The following is a 19,530-nucleotide window of genomic DNA, read 5'->3' on the forward strand; positions in this document are numbered from 1 at the left end:
AAGACGTTCAGACTTGTTGAGTGCGAAATTCCGTAACATGAACGGTAATATTACAGTAATTTTTACAGTGGTGTAAAACGATACACATTCGTACGCCAGATACGATTCTGAATTGTAATTTATTCTTACATATAATGATTAAGTATAAAAATAATCTTTCTAGGTACATTTCATGCGGAATTCTGATTGAATCCCATCAGTCGTGCATTAACTAAATCCCCTTCTTTCAATTGCGGTCTCTCCTTTGTCCATCCAGGCAGCATCAACAACGCATTCGCATTTTTACAACTAAGTAGCTTACTGCTGATTTGATTTCCCGTACTTTGCGCTTTTGGAATTGGATCCTCTTCCTCCCATATTAAAATAGCTCTAGCATATTCCGGTCGTGGATCTAGCTTGTAGGAAGTGGTCAACTGGAACATAAATTCAGTTTAGAATTATATATCATTGGTCATTAGCACTGTTGCTGTCCCACATGTTCGTACAAGTCATAAGCAGCTAATTATCTTCATACCTTAGCAGTTACGACAACTGGTTTTGATGAATCTCCGCTGAGGCATTTGAGTAATGGCAATGCAAACAAATGTCCTGTTACCATTGCAGATACAGGATTACCGGGCAAACACAATATATATTTTGTTTTGCCATTATGCTCGCAAGTGGCATACGTTGTCGGTTTTCCTGGCTTCATATTGACTCGTCCTATAATTTGAAAAGATGTATATAGGCGCAGAAAAAGTTCTTAACTTGTCACATAGAAGTAGTACACAGAAGCTTGTTTTATGATAAATACAATATTTCTGATTCCCAACTTCTATGTGCTTCTGCTCATATATACGCTGTATGTAGTATGCATACCGAAATGTATAGTGGCTTTAAAAACGTTTTCTAAAATCGGTTTCAGCATGTCTTTGTCACCCATCGAAACAGATCCAGAGGTTAGCAGGACGTCAACTTCTTCAAGTGCTTCTTTCAACGCGTTGATCATTGCATTCTCGCTGCAATCAAGCGAAATACACCGATATACAATAATTTGAAGAAATGTTTAGTTTGTATAAACTTACTCATCCTTAGCAATCCCACAGTCTTTTGGACTGTACCCATTTTCCCTAAGCATCATCATCAGTGTTATTTTATTGCTGTCATAAACGTGACCAGGTTTAAGTGGTTCTCCGGCCTGCTGTAATTCGTTGCCTGTAGATAAAACTCCAACTGATGACAATTGCGTTACTCTAACTTTAGTGCAACCGCACGCAGCTAAAATTCCCATTTCAGCTGCTCCTATTTTGGTATGTGCTTTTAAAATCAAACTGTCATTTTGAATGTCGCTACCAATGGGTCTGCAATGGGAAGGTAAAGAAAGCAAGTAAGTCACTCAGTATTTAGTTATATTCGACGTATTCTAAAGATTACTTTTTAATGCGCTATATACCTTACCTGATGTCCAGCCCTTCTTTTGGTTCAATTAATATGTCGATTTCTCCTTCCTCTAGACCGTCATTACTAGTTTTAATGAGCTTAGTGTCTTCAACTTGCACAACTGCGGTCGCCTCTAAATGGATGATAAATCACCATACAGATTAGGGAACAACATCAAATAATTAACAACTCTTCTTCTGCTACATACCATTGGGAATGGGGGCTCCTGTGTTTACCCTGACACATGTCCCACGAACAAGCTTTACCGTACCTGGCTGAAAATTTCCAATTTTGTTAAAAACATCTGAAACTAAATAATCCAAGATGGCAATTACTATCCGATCTGAACCATAAAAACAGCAATACCAAAGTGATCGCATTGATAGCAGTAAATTTTTTAGTAAGCCATTTGTAACCATCCATTCGACTGATTTTTATAACTCTACACTCACTGTTTGCCCTGCTTCTGTGCCACCTAACACTTGTCGCAGACCTTTACCGTCCGAGGCAATAACGGCGTATCCGTCTTTAATAGATGCTCTGAATGGAGGTAAATCGCAGTAGGCGTAAATATCATCTGTGATTACTCTACCGTAGGAGTCCCAAACATTTATAATCTCTGCATCTAAAATGTGCAGTGATTTACTTATGATCCCTAGTGCTGCGTCCACTGAGATCATAGTGTACGGTGACTCTCTAAGTCTATCTGCAACACTTGCCATACGAGCCTGCAAAAATAGTAATGTGACAATTGTTGTAAGTAATTATATATCAAATTCACTACTGGGTTGTATTCACATGATATCTTACAGAAAAAATGGTTGATTGATGGTGAGAACAATGATGCTCTTGGCGATTTTGCATCTGAGTGTGAGTATTAGTAACTTTTGTGCGCTCTGCTAAAATTAAGTCAACTGCATGGGGAATCACCCTGGCGATAGTTTCAAAGCATTCCTTCACAGCCTTTGTTGATCCAGGTAGATTAACAATGAGAGTCTTCTTACGAATTCCACAAACTGCTCTGAAATTTTGTTTAATACCAAAACATTAAATTTACATTGAATGGAAAGATTTCGAGCAAGCAATGAAATCTCACCTTGACAACATTCCCATTGGTGTTGCTTTCAGACTTGCCATAAGCATAGCCGCGGACAGTCCTGGTGCCTCCTTTTCAAGAATCTTTTTTGTAGCCTCTGGGGTAACATCTCGTTCTGAAAATCCAGTTCCTCCGGTGGTCAAAATTACATTTACTTTGAAAATGTCAGACCATCGAGTCAGCGTTGCCTTTAGTAGATGAAAAATAAATAAATATATCAAACAATCAGGAATGATGCATGCAAATAGACTTTACATCAAAATTCCTTGCCGATGCCTACCATAATTTGATACTCATCGTCAGGAACAACGGTTCTACATGTGACCTGCCCCTTGATCAGTTGCCCAGTTTCTGTTAGATCACTGCTAATTAATCGCTCCAATTCGGGACCGCTATTGTCGGTCTTATTACCACTGGCACAGGTGTCGCTTACTAAATAATAATTTTAATATTTATAGTGATTAAATTACCAGTTGTCACTACATTGTTGTGGTGAATACCTTTTTTATAACAACTGTTAATAATTCCAATTTTCATTCCAACAATAACAATTTCGAACTCATAATAACTCCAATGTAAAAAATTGACCATACATGACAACTGTTAGTTTAAAAAAATAGTTTCGAGCCACTTAGGTCCAATGATATACAATGTCTAATATTTTTAACCTTAAAGCAGACTTGCATCACAGGTTAAATGGCTAATTTTTTTAAGTTTTCACATTGCTAACGAGCATACATTTTTTGGACTATGTGCAAATGTGAAAAATGTTACTTGATAGATAAAAGTAGCTACAAATTATAAATTTCTCCACTCACTGGTCAATATGCCAAATGTTACAGATGCCATGTTGCTAGCAACTGCTCTATCTTTTTTTAGGCAAATCGAAAACATAATAGCAGTGTTATTTACTCCCGGATGCTGATAATTGTTGCTTGTTACGAAATACTCCTATTCACTGATCGTAGAAAGTTAGCGTTATGAGAGCAATAAATGCTTCAAAACTTTTACCTGTACTAACGCTATCTATTTTATATAATTTCTTATCAAAAAATCTTAACTGTCAACGCCGTAATTAGTTATGTTTGCTTATGAGACATACGTGTACTTACCGAGATAAATGTTAATTGATTGGGAGAGTGCATGTAACAGGCTGCTCATCAATAATCAATTGTTGGCAAAAAAATTGGGAAAAAACTCCATTGGAAGTATTCTGAATATTGAGAAGTTACTGTTACCTTCTATTTTATTGTAACCTTTGCAAAGAAGTTTAAGTGTGAATTGAACTAAAAAAAGTTAATCATTTAACCGATTACAAATATTTGTGACCGTTAAACTTAGTGATCTTCCAGTGGTGATAATGCAAATGTACAGATTTAGAATATTGCCATATTTTGCAGTTGATCAGAGGAAAAAAAAACATGAGTATATTATTATGTATGCCAAGAATGTACAATTCATTTATTGCAGTGAATAATGAATCAAAATTTACAAATACTGTAAACAAAGCTTTGAAGTAGTACATGCTCATTTTAAACATACTTTCATTTATTGAAGACATTGATCGCATCTTACAGAATTGAAAATAACTGATTATTTCGTAATAAAGATATTGCATTGTTCGTGAAATTTTAAGAATTCCTAGCAATGTTCATCCAAGAAAAATCGTAAACAATTCAAATTGAATAATTAATTTTATAAATATTTTCGACCTGGCAGAATGAAGTTTTTTCATTCTATTGAAAACATCAATAGTCAACTAGACCCCTGGAAAAAATGAAACAATATATGGAAATTAGAGGAATAGTTCAATCTGTTCGCTAATGATATTGTTCTTAGTTCTCAAAACGAATTTCGTTTGTTGCGTTGATCGACATCAAAAAATTAAATGTAAAAATAATGATCAGTATGAATTTAGATTTTACCGATTATTCCTAGGACTGGAAGTTGGCCTTGGAGATTCCTTGTGCCTTCTTCGCGAATCATGCCTGTCTTTGTTCCTATCATCACGTCTGTCTCTTTCCCTTTCCCGTTCCCTGTCCCTCTCTCTCTCTCTTTCCCGGTCTCTATCCCTATCCCTATCCCTCTCCCTCTCCCTTTCTCTCTCCCTCTCTCTCTCCCGCTCCCTCTCCCTGTCCCTGTCCCTGTCCCTGTCCCTGTCCCTATCCCGGTCACTTCCAATATCAATATCTCTAATGTCTCTGTCTCTTCTTTCTCTCCGGATCACTTGGAGTCTGGGGCTACGATTTGGACTCGGACTGCACGAATTTGAGGAATTACTGTCAGAAGTATGCCCTTCATATTTATGCCTCAACTCTCTTTGCCTAAAAATAAAAATATAACTTAATGTTATTAATGAGTAGCCATAATTGTTTCAGAAGAAATTTGACATAAGGACCTTCGACGTAGCTTTAAGGACATCTCTCGAATCTCATCTTCACGATCCTGCCTTTGCTGCTCCATTTTCTCAATTCGTAGCTGCTCAGCTTTTTTATCTGCTTTATCTGTAAGTAAAAATGTCAACATACTTCCAGTACATTTACGATATTAAACTGGCTTAGGTTTGGTAATTATTATTATTTACATTGCCTGTTAAGCAGTGCTTGCATTTTCTTCTTAAGCCGCTCTTGAGGTGTGGTTTTTGAAGACTGCAATATTAATTTCTTCAAAAATAGTCGATTATGAAATCAGTGATATATAAATGTTCTAAAATTACTTTAGTCAGATACACTGTGTCATTGAAGGAAAATGATTTTAACCTAAGCATAAACTCAATAACGATAACTACTAAAGGATCAAACATGGAAAATGTCACTGTTACCAAGAATCTGGACAAAATAAAATTGAAGATCGTTAGTTCTTCAATGTTCACCAATGAAAAAGTGTTGATTTGTTAACATTTCTGGAGTGTGTAGTTGCGCAAAGCGTATAGGCTACCAATTACCATTTCACCTAAAAATTCTTCAATTGAAATATGCCGCAAAGTAGTTTAACAGAGCCGTAACGAAACTTATCGAAATTTCTTATTTATATTATTGACGCGATAGTTAGGAATTGTGTAGGGAATATTTTATTGATTTTCTACAACTTGAGATTCCTTCTGCTGAAATTCTTTCTGAACCCTCCTTTTGATAGTTTAATGTACTTGAGAAGTTACCTTACATGTGCGAGGTGCTTGTACTTAGCTCCACACAAACACACTTCCGAATTCTGATTTATTCCAAAGGTTTCATCAACTTGGAACAAATTAGAAATTTAATAAACTAAAGATTCTAAAAAACATTGAACTATTGAATGAGGGAGCGGAGAGAAAATAAAATTGTCCGTTATCAAAAACCTGAAGCAACCGTGAACATTTATCTAGAACGTAAATGCAAATACGGGCAAATGATAGAATTGGTAATATTACGAACTATTCAATTCTTTGGTGCAAATATTAAATAATTAGTCTAATCATGCCGTTCTGATTGATATTTAGCAAAAGAAAAATGTAAATAAAATTCTAAAACTAAATTCATTCGTCTGACACACAGACTTGAATTGAATTGTAATCAATTCAATTATCTTCATGTGTGAACGTATTGTTAGTAAACTTGACGTTAAAAATATCTGTAAGTTTGGATCTGTCATTAGAGAGACAAGTATCTATAATTATCTTATTAAGCCGCGCGTAACGAGAACATTAGTAGTAAGATGTCGCCTTGGTCAAAGAACATGATCGTGTTGTATTTGTGTGTACGGGTACTGTCTTCAGCATGTCTTCAACTCAATTATCACAGCAACTCAAAGATTTGTTCAAGCTAAATAATTACTCTATTGAATTGCAAAAATCGTTTTCTATTATTTGCAACTCCATAGAACAAATTCATAAAGTTTAAAACGTCTGGTTAGGCGATAGTAGAAACCGAATAAATATATTTATTCTTTTTGTTTTGTGTATTAAGTGACTAAGGAAGCGTTATGGTTCTTACTGACTTTGTATCCGCCACCAGAATATGTACTTAACCCTGCTTTTGGCTTGTTCCTGAAACAAGAGAGAATTTTGTTAAAAACTTTGTTCGCCTTATCTTGGTATAAATTTTACAAAATCTATAAGAAAATCATGTTTTGTTCAATTTTATACAATGATTAAGCCTTCGAAGTTAGAAATCGAACAGATATACTCAATTAAGACCAAAGTATTAATTATTTGAGAACAGTACGCGATTAATGATTTAGTTAGGTGTTCTTACACGCTTGCGCTGATTATCGGAGGCTTAGGCGCCGGTGGAATACTTTTTTCATCGTTATCAGACAATTCCAACTCTAAACTGGAAGACTTGCCTCTCCGACCATAATATCTATAAGCAATACACAATTTAAAACATATGGAATGAGCCTCATAAATTAGTAAGAACAGTAATTTGGTTTTTGCACCTAGGTAAAGCAGGTGTTTTGTTGTCAACACTTTTGGATCGCCTTGTGTTGGAACGACTTCTTGATCTTGATTGAGAATAACGTCTTCTGCGATAACTCTCTTTGGACCGACTCCTGTTTCGTGATCTGGATCGCGACTTTGATTTCGAAATTGAAGAACTACTGCGCGAGGAAGACCGTAACCTTCTTTGACGTGACCGTGATCTAGATCTAGATCTAGACCTCGAACGCGACCTAGACCTTGATTTTGAACTTGATCTTGATACACTTCGGGTACGTGAGCGTTGTTGTAATCTACTTCCTGAATGTCTGTGTCTCGAGCGACTTCGGGTTCTAGATTTTGCATGTCTGGTTGATCTGGAACCTGTGCTTCTCAATCTAAGAGATACACATGTAATTAAACGCGTTTACGCATACGACTTTATTCAGATACAAGTTAATAAAGGATAATATGTTGGTAAGGACTTGTCGGTCAAGCCTCAACTTACCTAGAATGTGAGTTACTTCTTCTCCTGTCACGCGACCTGTATGATTTTGATCTAGTTAACGATCTGGAAGTACTTCGTGATCTGGATTTCGAAATTCTTCGGGAAATCGTTCTGTCCGTGAAGACGGGACTTTCTGATCGCCTTCTCTTCAAATGAGAATAAGTAACTTTTTTTATATTTGTTGTAGTAATCTGGGACGAACTACCAGGTGCTTCTTCTTCTCCACCAAAGCTTGTGATGTAGGTAATTTGTCCAGCATTGATTGGAGAAGCAGATCTTGAGCGGGACTTCGAAGATGATTTTCTATAAGGATTGTATTCCGGGCTCTCTCTGGCTGCGTAACTAGGACATTTTTTGTTATTATGGTATTGAACTTGTCATAAGAATTTCACTGGTAAATCGATTGAAGTAAAATGCTTAAACTCTAGTCAAGTTGCCGCACACCGTTATGTATTTAGCAATAAAAACTTTACTTGTGCTAATTCATTTTTCAAGGTAGAACTCACAAAAATTGCTATAGTAATGCATTCATTGTTCGCAAAATAATTTTAATCGATATTCTGACTTTGTCATGCATTATTGAACTACGAATCATAGATTGTTTTAAATGGTTACGAGAAAGATCTTAACCACGCGACATTTAAAATAATGATGGTCAACCTCTTTTTATCAAGTTTTATTGACAAATATTGTGACTATACAAAATGTAGAGTGTATAAAAAATTATTTATACATTTAAAACGATTTCAAGCTGTTCTGTAGCCTCAATTATTCAGACTAGTGGCAATTTTTCTGAAATGAAGACAAAGTATCAAGACAATACAGTTTCAATGCTGTAGGTCTTCCCTTGGTTTTAATTAGTATCTGACAGAACAATTTTCTGAGTTGATAAAAAATTACCACAAGAAAAAGAGGGGGTTAAATTAATGTATGGCCCAATGACCAAATCTTACAATACGTTAGATGTGAAATAAATCTTGGTAATTACCTTGGTGGACTCATGACTCGACCAATCATTTTCTTTTCCCGAAACGCCCGTCTTTCTCTCCTCGATCGTCGACCCTGGTAACATATAAATTACGAAATTCAAACAAGGTGTTGGCAAGGTTTGCGGACAGTATCTATTGCTTTTCGAATAATTTTCCAAATAAATACCCGTTAATCATATAGTTCTAACAATAAGTAAGCCACTGAAACAAACCGAATACATGGCCTTCTCTTCCTCTTGCTTGCGAGCCTGCCGTAGTGTTTCTGCTTCTTCGACATCTTGTGTCAAGAAACTGAAGTAGTCAGCACCAAGCAGGCCATACTTTTGAGCTACCTGATTCATTTCATGGGCTTGCGACGGTTCTATTTGCGATACATCCACACAAATGTCTAAAGGTACATCAAATCCAATTAATTCACACATTCTGCATAAAATAATCGGTCCTTGATATTTACTAATTAATTTATTTCCAGGTCAACAGTGAGCTGATGAAGTTCGTCAACTTATGGGTTATGCAACTTACCTAAATCAATATCACTATCTTCGTCTTCTGGTTTATCCTCTACACCGATGGTTTCTACTGGCTTGATTGGATCTGAAATGGGTTCTTCTGTCTCATAGTTATATCCGATAGCAGCATTGGCATTTGATTTCTTTTTATCTTTAGCTGCATCGGGCTTGGTGGCAGAACCAAACTGTTCCTCTATGTGAATTTGATGTAGAAATTTTTCCTCTGTTACTATAAACAAAATGAAGAGCATGTTATTCTCAGACAGTCAACCAGTACTTAGCTTTGTAGCAGAATTCAAATAAATGTTAGAATCGATGAATCCAAACCTCCAAGAAATTCGTTTTGAACGATTATACGATAACGTTCATAATTGATATGCCTATCTTCACTGGTTAGCGCAATGTCAACATCTATAGTATCAGGGGCTTCTGGAATCCAATCTAGATGCGCTCTGACATCAAAACGGTCAATTAGATTTTCGTCATTCCCTTGCCACGGCATCCTGTGAATTAATCAATATACAACGAATTTCAGATAAATGTGAGATGAGGATTCTCACATTCAAGTGCCATTCAACGATAAATTTCTTAAAACATGCTAAACTTAGAAAAATGGATGGAAAATAAACAATTATGTTTCACTTACATGTTAGCAGGGCTAGCACCGGCAGCTGCCACAGCTGGATCAAGGTGAATCTTGCATGGCCTACCATGTAATTGCAGAAACTGAGTGGGATCTGATTTCTGAGAGTAAAAAATGTTGCGTTAATCGTTGCAAGTCAGAAAAATAACAGTGTGGATCTACTGTATGTCACAAACGAATGGCTTTTCTTATGACATAAAACCCAAAAGTAAGAAATTACATTATTCGAAACTAACAAGCTGATAATAATTTTTGGTTCGTATGAATCAAGAGAGTATTTTGTCAGAAATCTGTCAAGACTGCATGTATGCAAGAGACAATGTCTGTAAATTTCCATTAGATAAATCGAAATTGGAAAGCTCAGGTCAAGCCACATGACAAGGAAGAATCTATCATATTCTTTGATATAATCAAATTGTGAATAAAATTGTTTACAATCTGTGAATAGGCCATACGATTATGCGAAGCGATGAAAAAATTGCAGACTGCTACAAAACTGCGAGAATTAATTCAGAAATACTTGGAAATATGTTTACATAGGTTGAAAAAGTGGTGGTTTCACCTGTGAGTAAAATATCTTACAATTTTTTCATAATAATCCCGGCGACGTTCCGCCCGTCGACGGTAGTCAACCAACATTCCACGAATCTTCTTCTCCTGCTTCCGTGCCTCGTGCCACATCCGTCCGCCAGTTTTTTTCACGGAAAAACTCATTTTGGATGCAATGAGTAGCCTTTGTCACTCGGGATACCACAATACTTTCATTTACTCAAACATTTCACGAAATAATTGAAAGTCTGCAACTCGCTCACTCATTTCTTGCGCTTCCCCGCCATGATGGTTTACTTACCGGAATCCACCGGAATCCATGGCTGATGAAGCACGATCATTGGTGGTCTCTTTCCGGCTCCTCCATTTGTCCATGTCCTGGGTAAGGTAGATTTTCTCATTACCGTCTGATTTCTGTAATCTGTAATTTCACTTTTCACATTTCCCACCATTCAAGCATTCTGATTAGTTGACTATACTTCACAAACTAATCAGAATGCTCAAATGGATAAAATTCTTTGTTTTTCGGCTTTACCTTTTTGTGCGTTGCTCACAGCGTGTTGGGACTGCGCTTAATACGTGATGCATACTATAAATTTTATAATTTTCCGGAGACAAACTAGATTATCTACAATAATACGGCTATAATGTGAAAGAAGAAAAATGATTCATTTCAAAATGGGATTCTATTCGACACGCGCTCGATGTATCCCATAACATTAATATTCAAAATTGTTCCAACAACTTTTCATTTGCTCTCTCGATCTTGAATTTTCGTAGGAATATAATCGAAACGCTGTTCTAGCTAGTCGAGAGTAAAGTATCTACGTTAGGTAGAGAAGCAGAATTGTTTTTCGGAAAGTAAGTATTCGGATGGAAAAAAATTCAGAGTAAGTGTAATACATCACGAGTGCGCTAATTTTGAAGGAGATGAAATGGATTCACCGTATATGAGACAGTATTTAACGCAGTGTCGTGATTTAGGGAGCTAAAAAGATAATAGAGAGAGAATGAACGAAGCTTCTTAGAACTTCGAGCGTATTTTAACACACATTTGAAAGGTAGGAGTAAAATTTTTCATCATTCAACTGTCGCAGAACGGCAGCGTTATTAACCGACCCGTTAACTGAAGGATATATCTTCAGTCAACGGCGGACCATCGAAGGGCCTGGCCGCTTGAGTCTGGAATCGGCAGGAGAGATAAAGTGCGTATTTCTTGTATGAAATGTGTAAACTAAAATCATTATACATCATATCACATCATCATACATCATACATCGTACATCATACATCATACATCATCATACATAGTACTAAAGTTCGAAACCAAAGTTTGGATGTCGGATGTTCAGAAAGTGACGTCACCCAAATTTTTTTTTCTCTTGACGTAATCGATTTGAAATCGGCTAGCAAAATTCCTCAGTCGGGAAACAGCCGCGCAGTAGAGCGGACGGGTGAGAATCGCGCTCCGCAGATTTCGAGTACCGGGTTCTCTACTTTCTCGATCCTGCGCTCCGGGTCTGCTACCTGGTGGAACTTGACTTCCAGGACAAGCGCTCCGTAGTTTCTGTGCTCCAGGCCCGCTACCTGGGGAAATTCGATTTCCAGAACGAGCGCTCCGTAGTTCTGGCTGTCCAGGTCCCTGAGCTAGTGACTTATGACCTTCAGGACTAATTTTCCGTAGTTCTGGCTATCCAGGTCCTTCACCTGGTGGATTTTGACATCCAGGAAAAGCGCTCCGTAGTTGTGGCTGTCCAGGTCCTTGACTAGGAATTGTAATTATATTTGATGTAAAATTTTTTAAACTTGTCATGTTAAAACAAAGTATTTCAATTCATTTTTCGCGCAAGGACAAATTCAGTAGCTATGAATGCGCTAATAGAATTCATGATGTTATAAATTGATTAATTGATTATACTATTACTCACGCGATATTTTTGATACGTTCTTATACTGAAGATATTTATTACTATTCCAGGTATATCCGTGGTGTTTATCGGTGGTTGTTGGAGGTGGTTGGCGGTGGTTGGTGGCGGTCAGAGGTGAACGAGGAGGAGGACGAGGAAGACGAGGAGAACAAGATGGACGAGGAGGACGAGGATTTGTGCTCGGTGAGTAAAACACTTTTATAATATTTGATGGCAATTGTAATTATATTTTATCTAAAATATCTCAAACTTGTCATGTTTACAATAAATTGTTTCAATTCATTTTTCACGCAAGCACATATTCAGTAGCTTTAAACGCGCTAATGAAATTTATTACACATTGATTAAATAATTAATTATAATAATCCTTACATAATATTTTTGATGTGTTCTTAGTCTGAGAATATTTATTACTATTCCAGGTATAACCCGAGGTGGTTATCGGTGGTTGTTCGATGTGGTTGGCGGTGGTTGAAGGTGGTCGGAGGTCGACGAGGAGGAGGCCGAGGAAGACTAGGAGAAGAAGGTGGCTGAGGATTTGTGCTGGGTGAGTAAAACACTTTTATAATATTTGATGGCAATTGTAAATATGTTTTATCTAATATATTTCAAACTTGTCATGTTTACATCGAATTATTTCGATTCATTTTTCGCGCAAGCACATATTCAGTAGCTATCAATGCGCTAATAAAATTTATAATATTATTAATTAATTAATTAATTAATTAATTAATTACATTAATCCTTACACAATATTTTTGATATTTTCTTATACTGAAATAATTTATTACTATTTCAAGTATAATCCGAGGTGGTTGGCGGTGGTTGGATGTTGTCGGAGGTCGACGAGGAGGAGGACGAGGAAGACTAGTAGAAGAAGGTGGCTGAGGATTTGTGCTCGGTGAGTAAAACACTTTTATAATATTTGATGGCAATTGTAATTATATTTTATCTAAAATATTTCAAACTTGTCATGTTTACATTGAATTATTTCGATTCATTTTTCGCGCAAGCACAAATTCAGTAGATATAAATGCGCTAATAAAATTTATTATATTATTAATTAATTAATTAATTATATTAATCCTTACACAATATTTTTAATGTGTTCCTGTACTGAGAATATTTATTACTATTCCAGGTATAACCCGAGGTGGTTGGCGGTGGTTGGAGGTGGTCGAGCTGGACGAGGTGGAGGACGAGGATTCGTGCTCGGTGAGTTTGACATTTTTACAATATTTGATGAAGTAGAATCAGCATCAGGAGTAGGATCAGGGAAAGATGTAGAAATAGGAGTAGAAGTAGGAGTAGTGGTAGGAATAGGACTCGGAGTAGGAATAGGAGTAGAAGTAGGAATAGTAGGAGTTAGAGTGGGATTAGGAGTAGAAGTTGGAGCAGTAGTAGGTAGGGCGTGGTGGGTCGTGAGAGGGGCGGGGAGGGGGGAAGGGAGGGGCGGGAAGGGGATATTATCATATCAAGTTATCAGTAATAAGCAATTGCGGGTAAAATATTAGCTTACTTTTGTAAGTATTTATGAATATAGCCTCTATGAATATTCATTGTTGGTGTATAAGGTCTGGCAACGTACCTACTTTCTGTAAAAGATGCTGAAGATTTTCAACATAATTATGTTTCAGTTCTGTGCCCCACCTAGTGCTCCACTAGTAAATATCCTCCGACGTGACGTCACTGTGCTACGTATAAAGAAGAAAAGATTTATTAAGATGCAGATTGCTCCTCTCTTCTTGCCATTGTGCTTTCAGCCATTGTTGTGCTGTGTGTTTAAAATTAAGGACAGTATATGTAAAATATAGAATAACAGGTACAGCTACGAATATAGCACTGCAATAAATCTTATAGAAATGAGCTCTCATTGAGATTTCTCTGTATTTATAACTCGACGCGAGAAGGCAAAAATCAATGTAATGCCATCTGTAAGGTAATTGGACTCGTATTTGCACTACGAGAACTCGTTGGGCATTTTGCGGTGAAGTTTGAAAAATTGTTGTACAAGAAATTAAATAACTATAAAAATGGATAAAAAATATTATCTCTAATTGTGAATGTAGCTAATACAGCTTTAACCGTATATTGATTATGTTAATGATCTATTGTGACAAGATCGGAATTAGATAAGCTCTCTAAATACTCTTTTCTAGTCTATTAATTTATATTATGTATATGTAAATTTATATTTCTTCAGTTTATACAATCACTGCACTAGGATTACCCTTGCCACGTTTTATGGTGCGCTTGTGTAATTTGTATATTATTAACCTTACGTTTTACTCTATTTGCGACAAGTTGTGAGTGTTTCTAATTTCTTGGCTATTATTTATGTACATGTATGTGTATATATGTATATGTATACTTATGCATGTGTATATAAATATATACATATATATATATATATATATACATATACATGTGTATATACATATATACACATGTTTAAAACTAGATTTTTACAATAAACACAGAGGTTTTAGTATATTCGCATACGGATTTCTGTGTATAGGTATACTTGAACTAAAATATCCTTCTCCCTAATACGGAGTTGTTTGTAATTCGCATTTGTTCTTGTAACCCAATGTCCTACATACGATGGCAAAAATCTAGATCCAACTTAACTGAGTCTCAAAGCCCTGTTGACATAAGAGCAGCTATTCGATAGAAATTATAGTTTATAGTTTACACAGCCCATTGCATGATATTTCATTATAAATACATATGTTTCAATGTATTTAGGAATAATTTATCAAATATACAGAGGTCATGTGCAAATAATAAATGAATTCGACCGCAGTTTGATGTATTCATTAAAGCTTCAACAATAAATTTTCAGCTTTGTTACTTCTTTTATTTTATTATGGATAATCAAAAACATTTCCAACTGTTCGTACTGTGGAAGCATGGGGATTAAACCAAATGTAGCAAAAGATTAGAAACAGTGTATGTAGAGTACGGGTATTTTTCTAATAATGCAAACACGTGCCGCTAGCTTAGTTTTGACATATCTAGAATACCACGCCTTGCGAATTAGCTTTCCAGACAGAGATGAATGATGAATTTTAAGGACTGCATTATCGTTGTTGAATATTCTATGCCTCATGGGAAAAGAAAATCTGTAACGATAAAATTGATGCACCGGATCATCGTCGACTTTAACTTTTGAAATGTCCTACCATTTCCGAACACCTCCAACCATCCTATTTACCTATATTACTAGATTAGCTATGATATGAAAAGAAAAGAATTATTCACTTCGAAATGGGATTCTATTCGACACGCGCTCGATGTATTCCATAACATTAGTATTCATAATTATTCCAACAACTTTTCATTTGCTCTCTCGATCTTGAATTTTCGTAGGCATATTATCGAAACGCTGTTCTAGCTAGTCGAGAGTGAAGTATCTACGTTGGGTAGAGAAGCAGAATTGTTTTTCGAAAAGTATTCGGATGGAAAAAAATTCAGAGTAACTGTAATACATCACGGATGCACTAATTTTGAACGAGATAAAATGGATTCTCCGTATATGAGACAGTATTTAAAGCAGCCTAGTGATTTAAAGACCTAAAAAGGTGATAGGGAGAGAAAGAACGAAGCTTCCTAACACTTCGAGTGTATTTTAACACACATTTGAAAGATACGAGCAAAATTTTTCATCATCCAACTGTCGGAGAACGGCAGCGTTATCAGCTGACCCGTTAACTGAAGGATATATCTTCAGTCAACGGCTGACCATCGAAGGGCCTGGCCGCTTGAGTCTGGAATCGGCAGGAGAGATAAAGTGCGTATTTCTTGTATGAAATGTGGAAACTAAAATCATTATACATCATATCATATCATCATACATCATACATCGTACATCATACATCATACATCATACATCATACATCATACATCATCATACCTAGTACTACAGTTCGAAACCAAAGTTTGAATTTTCGGATGTTCGGAAAGTGACGTCACCAATCTAAACTCGGCCAGCCGAGTTCCTCAGTCTGGCAACAACCGCGCAGTAGAGCGGACGGTTGACAGTCGCGCTCCGCAAATTTCGAGTACCGGGTTCTCAACCTCCCGGATTCCGCGCTTCGGGTCCGCTACGTATTTCGAGTACCGGGTTCTCAACCTCCCGGATCCCGCGCTTCGGGTCCGCTACGCGGTGAAACTCGACTTCCAGGATAAGCGCTCCGTGGTTCCTCGTTCATGTTTACAATAAATTATTTTAATTCGTTTTTCGCGCAACCCCAAATTCGGTAGCTGTCAGTCCGCTAATAAAATTTCTCGACTTCCAGGATAAGCGCTCCGTGGTTCCTCGTTCATGTTTACAATAAATTATTTCAATTCGTTTTTCGCGCAACCCCAAATTCGGTAGCTGTCAGTCCGCTAATAAAATTTCTCGACTTCCAGGATAAGCGCTCCGTGGTTCCTCGTTCATGTTTACAATAAATTATTTCAATTCGTTTTTCGCGCAACCCCAAATTCGGTAGCTGTCAGTCCGCTAATAAAATTTCTCGACTTCCAGGATAAGCGCTCCGTGGTTCCTCGTTCATGTTTACAATAAATTATTTCAATTCGTTTTTCGCGCAACCCCAAATTCGGTAGCTGTCAGTCCGCTAATAAAATTTCTCGACTTCCAGGATAAGCGCTCCGTGGTTCCTCGTTCATGTTTACAATAAATTATTTTAATTCGTTTTTCGCGCAACCCCAAATTCGGTAGCTGTCAGTCCGCTAATAAAATTTCTCGACTTCCAGGATAAGCGCTCCGTGGTTCCTCGTTCATGTTTACAATAAATTATTTCAATTCGTTTTTCGCGCAACCCCAAATTCGGTAGCTGTCAGTCCGCTAATAAAATTTCTCGACTTCCAGGATAAGCGCTCCGTGGTTCCTCGTTCATGTTTACAATAAATTATTTCAATTCGTTTTTCGCGCAACCCCAAATTCGGTAGCTGTCAGTCCGCTAATAAAATTTCTCGACTTCCAGGATAAGCGCTCCGTGGTTCCTCGTTCATGTTTACAATAAATTATTTCAATTCGTTTTTCGCGCAACCCCAAATTCGGTAGCTGTCAGTCCGCTAATAAAATTTCTCGACTTCCAGGATAAGCGCTCCGTGGTTCCTCGTTCATGTTTACAATAAATTATTTTAATTCGTTTTTCGCGCAACCCCAAATTCGGTAGCTGTCAGTCCGCTAATAAAATTTCTCGACTTCCAGGATAAGCGCTCCGTGGTTCCTCGTTCATGTTTACAATAAATTATTTCAATTCGTTTTTCGCGCAACCCCAAATTCGGTAGCTGTCAGTCCGCTAATAAAATTTCTCGACTTCCAGGATAAGCGCTCCGTGGTTCCTCGTTCATGTTTACAATAAATTATTTCAATTCGTTTTTCGCGCAACCCCAAATTCGGTAGCTGTCAGTCCGCTAATAAAATTTCTCGACTTCCAGGATAAGCGTTCCGTGGTTCCTCGTTCATGTTTACAATAAATTATTTCAATTCGTTTTTCGCGCAACCCCAAATTCGGTAGCTGTCAGTCCGCTAATAAAATTTCTCGACTTCCAGGATAAGCGCTCCGTGGTTCCTCGTTCATGTTTACAATAAATTATTTCAATTCGTTTTTCGCGCAACCCCAAATTCGGTAGCTGTCAGTCCGCTAATAAAATTTCTATAACTTTATAATCTTCTCATAATCTTTTTGGTAAAATATATCGATAAAAAAATTATATTAAACCTTACGCGGTATTTTTGATTTGTTCTCATGCTGAAAATATTTATTAGCATTCGAGGTATAACTCGAGGTGGTTGGCGGTTTTCGTTGGAGGTAGTTAGGGGTGGTTGCGGGTAATCTCGGTGATTCAGGAGGAGGGGGACGAGGATTTGTGCTCGGTGAGTAAAACACTTTTATAATATTTTATGGCAATTGTAATTATATTTTATCTGAAATATTTCAAACTTGTCACGTTTACATTGAATTATTTCGATTCATTTCTCGCGCAAGCACAAATTCAGTAGCTATGAATAATCTTATACAATTTATTATATTATTAATTAATTATTTAATCAATTACTCAATTATATTAATCCTTACACAATATTTTCGATGTGTTCTTATACTGAAAATATTTATTACTATTCAAGGTATAACCTGAGGTGGTTGAAGGTGGTCGGAGGTGTACGAGGAGGAGGACGAGGAGGACGAGGATTTGTGCTGGGTGAGTAAAACACTTTTATAATATTTGATGGCAATTGTAATTATATTTCATCTGAAATATTACAAACTTGTCACGTTTACAATAAATTATTTCAATTCATTTTTCGTGCAAGCACATATTCAGTAGCTATGAATAATCTTGTACAATTTATCATATTATTAATTAATTAATTGATATTCTTATAATATTCAATGGCAATTGTAATTATATTTCATCTGAAATATTACAAACTTGTCACGTTTACAATAAATTATTTTAATTCATTTTTCGTGCAAGCACATATTCAGTAGCTATGAATAATCTTGTACAATTTATTATATTATTAATTAATTGATTAATTACATTAATCCTTTCACAATATTTTTGATGTGTTCCTATACTAAAAATATTCATTACTATTCCAGGTATTACCCGAAGTGGTCGGAGGTGGACGAGGAGGAGGACGAGCTGGACGAGGAGGAGGACCAGGTGGACGAGGAAGAGGACGAGGTGGACGAGGAGGAGGCGGGGTGGGTCGTGGGAGAGGACGTCTCCTCTCCTCGGAGGAGGGGAGGGGGAGGGGGAGGGGCAGGGAAGGGGGAGAGGTGGGCGGGGAGGGGGAAGGGACGGGAAGGGAAGGGACGGGAAGGGAAGGGGTGGGAAGGGGAGGGGAGGGGGCGGGAGGGAGGGAGGGCGGGAGGGAGGGAGGGCGGGAGGGAGGGCGGTAGGGAGGGAGGGAGGGAGGGCGGGAGGGAGGGAGGGAGAGAGTGGAGGACGGATGTCGATGTGAGCCCGTTAGAGTTAATAGAGCAGTACACCCCCCCCCTCTCGTGCCCGCCCGCCCGCCCTCCCTCACTCCCTCCCGCCCTCCCTCCCGCCCTCCCTCCCGCCCTTCCTCCCTCCCGCCCCCTCCCCTCCCCTTCCCACCCCTTCCCTTCCCGTCCCTTCCCTTCCCGTCCCTTCCCCCTCCCCGCCCACCTCTCCCCCTTCCCTGCCCCTCCCCCTCCCCCTCCCCTCCTCCGAGGAGAGGAGACGTCCTCTCCCACGACCCACCCCGCCTCCTCCTCGTCCACCTCGTCCTCTTCCTCGTCCACCTGGTCCTCCTCCTCGTCCAGCTCGTCCTCCTCCTCGTCCACCTCCGACCACTTCGGGTAATACCTGGAATAGTAATGAATATTTTTAGTATAGGAACACATCAAAAATATTGTGAAAGGATTAATGTAATTAATCAATTAATTAATAATATAATAAATTGTACAAGATTATTCATAGCTACTGAATATGTGCTTGCACGAAAA

General features: G+C 37.7%; 3 protein-coding genes and 1 long non-coding RNA gene across 10 annotated transcripts; 2 read left to right on the forward strand and 2 right to left on the reverse strand.

Moving 5' to 3' along the window:
* Nucleotides 1-100: 100 nt before the first annotated feature.
* Nucleotides 101-3,533, reverse strand: cin (Molybdenum cofactor synthesis protein cinnamon). 2 transcript variants are annotated; one of them, XM_046630956.2, is made up of 11 exons: nt 3,334-3,533; nt 2,796-2,947; nt 2,516-2,703; nt 2,230-2,440; nt 1,872-2,147; nt 1,628-1,694; nt 1,438-1,552; nt 1,065-1,340; nt 859-998; nt 515-702; nt 101-413 (listed from the first exon to the last, which is right to left on the reverse strand). In XM_046630956.2, exons 1-11 carry the CDS (start codon nt 3,407-3,409, stop codon nt 171-173), a joined length of 1,932 nt encoding a protein of 643 aa, XP_046486912.1. In that variant the 5' UTR covers nt 3,410-3,533; the 3' UTR covers nt 101-170. The 2 variants fall into 2 exon arrangements, with proteins under 2 accessions (XP_046486912.1, XP_046486911.1); XM_046630955.2 differs by lacking the exon at nt 3,334-3,533 and adding an exon at nt 3,016-3,164.
* Nucleotides 3,534-4,142: 609 nt separating this feature from the next.
* LOC124221188 (CLK4-associating serine/arginine rich protein) lies at nt 4,143-10,417 on the reverse strand. Its single transcript, XM_046630948.2, has 14 exons — nt 10,143-10,417; nt 9,564-9,661; nt 9,245-9,420; nt 8,931-9,146; nt 8,621-8,796; nt 8,408-8,481; nt 7,420-7,761; nt 6,932-7,309; nt 6,748-6,855; nt 6,491-6,539; nt 5,100-5,163; nt 4,914-5,019; nt 4,441-4,839; nt 4,143-4,282 (listed from the first exon to the last, which is right to left on the reverse strand). Exons 1-14 carry the CDS (start codon nt 10,272-10,274, stop codon nt 4,264-4,266), a joined length of 2,337 nt encoding a protein of 778 aa, XP_046486904.1. The 5' UTR covers nt 10,275-10,417; the 3' UTR covers nt 4,143-4,263.
* LOC138191202 (uncharacterized) lies at nt 4,671-9,253 on the forward strand. The gene is made up of 5 exons (XR_011177545.1): nt 4,671-4,803; nt 4,894-5,021; nt 6,936-7,204; nt 7,607-8,802; nt 8,881-9,253. It is a non-coding gene; the product is annotated as an uncharacterized lncRNA (long non-coding RNA).
* LOC124220934 (uncharacterized) lies at nt 9,587-14,875 on the forward strand. Of its 6 annotated transcripts, none has more exons than XM_069137509.1 (7): nt 9,587-9,768; nt 11,207-11,314; nt 11,520-11,899; nt 12,088-12,220; nt 12,838-12,938; nt 13,179-13,252; nt 13,675-14,875. In XM_069137509.1, coding segments are annotated over exons 3-7 (327 nt in total). In that variant the 5' UTR covers nt 9,587-9,768; nt 11,207-11,314; nt 11,520-11,897; the 3' UTR covers nt 13,692-14,875. The 6 variants fall into 6 exon arrangements, 3 of the variants coding, with proteins under 3 accessions (XP_068993610.1, XP_068993609.1, XP_068993608.1); XR_011177542.1 differs by lacking the exons at nt 9,587-9,768; nt 11,207-11,314 and adding an exon at nt 12,460-12,584 and having other exon boundaries at nt 11,368-11,627; nt 11,688-11,884; XM_069137508.1 differs by lacking the exon at nt 9,587-9,768 and having other exon boundaries at nt 10,945-11,314.
* The last annotated feature ends 4,655 nt before the right edge of the window (nt 14,876-19,530 follow it).

Source organism: Neodiprion pinetum, chromosome 6 (genome assembly GCF_021155775.2).
Source record: "Neodiprion pinetum isolate iyNeoPine1 chromosome 6, iyNeoPine1.2, whole genome shotgun sequence".
Lineage (NCBI taxonomy): Eukaryota > Metazoa > Arthropoda > Insecta > Hymenoptera > Diprionidae > Neodiprion > Neodiprion pinetum.